The sequence below is a fragment of the Gekko japonicus genome, unplaced genomic scaffold (assembly GCF_001447785.1).
Source record: "Gekko japonicus isolate JY-2015 unplaced genomic scaffold, Gekko_japonicus_V1.1 scaffold7997, whole genome shotgun sequence".
Taxonomy (NCBI): domain Eukaryota; kingdom Metazoa; phylum Chordata; class Lepidosauria; order Squamata; family Gekkonidae; genus Gekko; species Gekko japonicus.
The window spans coordinates 1-4,993 of record NW_015164437.1 but is presented as its reverse complement, the minus strand read 5'-3'; the positions used below and the strand labels follow the sequence as shown (position 1 = coordinate 4,993).

At 55.0% G+C, this 4,993-nt stretch overlaps 1 protein-coding gene across 1 annotated transcript in view; it reads right to left on the bottom strand.

Moving 5' to 3' along the window:
- The window catches only part of LOC107108476 (collagen alpha-1(V) chain-like), a gene marked incomplete at its 3' end in the record, with an annotated part of 9,133 nt that extends 4,955 nt beyond the window's left edge, over positions 1-4,178 (bottom strand). Inside the window, exons 1-3 of the mRNA XM_015408915.1 lie at positions 4,071-4,178; positions 3,680-3,772; positions 811-900 (exon numbers count right to left, since the gene is read on the bottom strand). Coding sequence (XP_015264401.1) covers positions 811-900; positions 3,680-3,772; positions 4,071-4,178 — 291 coding nt within the window. The remainder of the gene's footprint in view (positions 1-810; positions 901-3,679; positions 3,773-4,070) is intronic.
- Between the last annotated feature and the right edge of the window lie 815 nt (positions 4,179-4,993).

The window sequence follows — 4,993 nt, the reverse complement described above, 5'->3', positions numbered from 1 at the left end:
GAGCCCTCTCCGGGGAGGAGCTGGATCTGGCCACCGGGGGGAGTTCTGCAGCTGAGGGGGTGTGGACGATCTCTCCGATATCACATGTTTTGTCTACTCACGGGAAAGAAGGACCTCCTCAGGCACTGCAGCCTTTCCTTCCCAGCCTGCTGACTCCCAAGATTTCTGGATGCAGTGCCCTCACGTGTCAGCACTGCTTCACAAACAACCATCACTGCTGCTTTTCCAGAATGAAAGCCAACACACTCAGGAAGCATAACACGGCGGTGCACAGACACTGCCCGGCAACACTGAGCAGCAACTGCACTTCTGTCTCCTGGTACACTTTGCAGGACATGCACCAAGTGGCACCTGACCTCCACGTGCTCCTCTGGTTGGGCCACAGTCTGCCCCCTGTGACCAGAGACTGTGCTGTCCAAGAAGGCCTTCTCGTGCCATTGCTGGATCATAAAGCCCTGCACGGGGATCCAGCCCGGCAGCGCGGACGCCTGCCAGTTTCTTGACTGAGTTGGGGATGTCAGAACCAGGCTGCTGGACCAGATCAAGGTCCCATCCAGCCCCACATTCTGCTTTCCAGGCACAGGCCCTCTGCTCAGCTCCGTGACTCAGCCTGGAGGCAACGGCTTCACCTTCGTCATGACCACATGAGAAAGACGCACCACAGGGCTGGTTTCTCATCAGCCACGTACTCAAAGGGCTTATTAGTCTGGCATGCAGGATGCGAACAGGTTTCTGGCCATAGCCAAGAAGCAGGAGTGGCTGATGTGCTCCAGTCTGGAGGCGGGGAGAGTCAAAAGCAAAGCCCCTTGCCAAGGAACCCCATTTGAAATGGCCATGCCACGTGCCAGGCTGCTCTTTGGGCCAACGGGCCATTTTACTCCGCAAAACAAGGGTCATTTCCTGCGGGAGCGCACAGGAGCGGAGCTCCGGCAGTAAGGAGTGAAGTGTCAAGAATCAAGAATAGCGGTACCCCTGGATATTATAGCTGTCTTTTAAGGGGCAGTTGTTTGGAGCTCTCTCACCCCACCTAATCCAGGGGCTGGGCGGGGAGTCTGTACGCCGCTCTGAGACGTTGAGTGAAGTGTCAAGAATCAAGAATAGCGGTACCCCTGGATATTATAGCTGTCTTTTAAGGGGCAGTTGTTTGGAGCTCTCTCACCCCACCTAATCCAGGGGCTGGGCGGGGAGTCTGTACGCCGCTCTGAGACGTTGAGTGAAGTGTCAAGAATCAAGAATAGCGGTACCCCTGGATATTATAGCTGTCTTTTAAGGGGCAGTTGTTTGGAGCTCTCTCACCCCACCTAATCCAGGGGCTGGGCGGGGAGTCTGTACGCCGCTCTGAGACGTTGAGTGAAGTGTCAAGAATCAAGAATAGCGGTACCCCTGGATATTATAGCTGTCTTTTAAGGGGCAGTTGTTTGGAGCTCTCTCACCCCACCTAATCCAGGGGCTGGGCGGGGAGTCTGTACGCCGCTCTGAGACGTTGAGTGAAGTGTCAAGAATCAAGAATAGCGGTACCCCTGGATATTATAGCTGTCTTTTAAGGGGCAGTTGTTTGGAGCTCTCTCACCCCACCTAATCCAGGGGCTGGGCGGGGAGTCTGTACGCCGCTCTGAGACGTTGAGTGAAGTGTCAAGAATCAAGAATAGCGGTACCCCTGGATATTATAGCTGTCTTTTAAGGGGCAGTTGTTTGGAGCTCTCTCACCCCACCTAATCCAGGGGCTGGGCGGGGAGTCTGTACGCCGCTCTGAGACGTTGAGTGAAGTGTCAAGAATCAAGAATAGCGGTACCCCTGGATATTATAGCTGTCTTTTAAGGGGCAGTTGTTTGGAGCTCTCTCACCCCACCTAATCCAGGGGCTGGGCGGGGAGTCTGTACGCCGCTCTGAGACGTTGAGTGAAGTGTCAAGAATCAAGAATAGCGGTACCCCTGGATATTATAGCTGTCTTTTAAGGGGCAGTTGTTTGGAGCTCTCTCACCCCACCTAATCCAGGGGCTGGGCGGGGAGTCTGTACGCCGCTCTGAGACGTTGAGTGAAGTGTCAAGAATCAAGAATAGCGGTACCCCTGGATATTATAGCTGTCTTTTAAGGGGCAGTTGTTTGGAGCTCTCTCACCCCACCTAATCCAGGGGCTGGGCGGGGAGTCTGTACGCCGCTCTGAGACGTTGAGTGAAGTGTCAAGAATCAAGAATAGCGGTACCCCTGGATATTATAGCTGTCTTTTAAGGGGCAGTTGTTTGGAGCTCTCTCACCCCACCTAATCCAGGGGCTGGGCGGGGAGTCTGTACGCCGCTCTGAGACGTTGAGTGAAGTGTCAAGAATCAAGAATAGCGGTACCCCTGGATATTATAGCTGTCTTTTAAGGGGCAGTTGTTTGGAGCTCTCTCACCCCACCTAATCCAGGGGCTGGGCGGGGAGTCTGTACGCCGCTCTGAGACGTTGAGTGAAGTGTCAAGAATCAAGAATAGCGGTACCCCTGGATATTATAGCTGTCTTTTAAGGGGCAGTTGTTTGGAGCTCTCTCACCCCACCTAATCCAGGGGCTGGGCGGGGAGTCTGTACGCCGCTCTGAGACGTTGAGTGAAGTGTCAAGAATCAAGAATAGCGGTACCCCTGGATATTATAGCTGTCTTTTAAGGGGCAGTTGTTTGGAGCTCTCTCACCCCACCTAATCCAGGGGCTGGGCGGGGAGTCTGTACGCCGCTCTGAGACGTTGAGTGAAGTGTCAAGAATCAAGAATAGCGGTACCCCTGGATATTATAGCTGTCTTTTAAGGGGCAGTTGTTTGGAGCTCTCTCACCCCACCTAATCCAGGGGCTGGGCGGGGAGTCTGTACGCCGCTCTGAGACGTTGAGTGAAGTGTCAAGAATCAAGAATAGCGGTACCCCTGGATATTATAGCTGTCTTTTAAGGGGCAGTTGTTTGGAGCTCTCTCACCCCACCTAATCCAGGGGCTGGGCGGGGAGTCTGTACGCCGCTCTGAGACGTTGAGTGAAGTGTCAAGAATCAAGAATAGCGGTACCCCTGGATATTATAGCTGTCTTTTAAGGGGCAGTTGTTTGGAGCTCTCTCACCCCACCTAATCCAGGGGCTGGGCGGGGAGTCTGTACGCCGCTCTGAGACGTTGAGTGAAGTGTCAAGAATCAAGAATAGCGGTACCCCTGGATATTATAGCTGTCTTTTAAGGGGCAGTTGTTTGGAGCTCTCTCACCCCACCTAATCCAGGGGCTGGGCGGGGAGTCTGTACGCCGCTCTGAGACGTTGAGTGAAGTGTCAAGAATCAAGAATAGCGGTACCCCTGGATATTATAGCTGTCTTTTAAGGGGCAGTTGTTTGGAGCTCTCTCACCCCACCTAATCCAGGGGCTGGGCGGGGAGTCTGTACGCCGCTCTGAGACGTTGAGTGAAGTGTCAAGAATCAAGAATAGCGGTACCCCTGGATATTATAGCTGTCTTTTAAGGGGCAGTTGTTTGGAGCTCTCTCACCCCACCTAATCCAGGGGGGTCTGCGCCTGGGCGGGGAGTCTGTACGCCGCTCTGAGACGCTGAGTGAAGTGCGGTGGATAGTGCTCCTCTTTTCTTCTTCGTTGTGTTGGCTTGGTTGCCTTGGAGTCTGTCCAGCTATGGCACCCCAAAAAGGGGGTGGGAAGTCAAAAGGCAAGCAGCCCACCCCCCACCCCAAGGCTCCTCCAAAGCGGCCTGCGCCGGCTCTCGCTTTTCCCGATGAGGACGATGCGGCTCAGCAGGCCATTCTTGAGCGGCTGTTCACTCTGGAGGAGGCAACAGGTGTTTCTGCCCCAGTGCCAGTTTTGACTCATTCTAAAGCAGCTAAGAAGCAGACTAGGCAGGCATCAAAAACTCAGTTTCAAGCTTCAGTGCAAACCCGCCTTTCTCTTTTGGAGGGTTGCACGGCAAAGCCCGGTGGAGCAGGTGATGGACAGAGAACAAGCAGTGCCATGTCTTCCGGTCGGAGCGACACTGCCCAGCGCTCGGGAAGCAAGGTGGCAACTGTATCTTCTGCGGCTTCGGGCCCGTCTAGTGAGTCCATCAATACCATCCAGGCGGTGCCTGCTTGGCCTTGGGGGCCTTGGGGTCCACCGCCGGCGTCAGCTTCAACAGCCTCATCTCAGTCCCCTCCGTCACAAGCGCCCCCCTCTTCTTCTCAGTACTGGCCATGGCCTTATGGACAGTTTCCACCTCCCCCTTAGGCAGGCGTCCCAGGGTACGACAGTTCCTGGGCAATGTTCCCTCTAAGCTGTGGAGTCTTGTGAGCAAAAATTCTACTTTGTGAGCTATTGGCATTAAAGTTGTGAGCCAGCGATTTGGCCGCTGCATACGTTAGTTTGCTCTGGAGCCATCCTTCCTGCCAAATCCCTACCTTCTGGCGACGCGGCATTGCCTTTGGGTGACCACCTGTTGCCGGCCACAAGAGCAAAGATATGTAAGGGCGAGTTTGCAGATGTCTTCTCCCTCCTCTATCGGGAGCGGGAGGAGAAGGACAAGGAGGACTTGGATGAAAAGGACAGAGAGACGCTTAGGAGGCGGAAGGTGGAGAGGACCTGGGCCAGTTGGCTGCCGGGGTTCTTCGTTTGTGCTGGGGTGTTAGCCCGGGCTCAGCCTTACCGTGCTGCCTCACCTAGCCAATACACAGATAGCATTTATAAGGCACATACGGGATTATGATGAGGAATTTCACATGCGGGCTGCCATCCAGCCCATGCTGCCCTGGGACCAAGTCCGCCCTCATCTGTGGTTGCAGGTAATGGCCCAAGCGAGGCCTAACACAGGTGACCGCTCTGACAGCGGGCACTTGGTCCAGCACCTTCCTGCTGCTTCCGGTCCCCGCAGTTCAACCCCGCCTGCTGTGTCGGGAGTTTGGCTCCCAAGGGGTCTGCGGCTGCAAAGCATGCCAGTATAAACATGGGTGTCCCTTGTGCGGGGGCTCCTCCTCCTTCACCAATTGTCACGGCGAGGGCAGAGGAAGCCAGGCG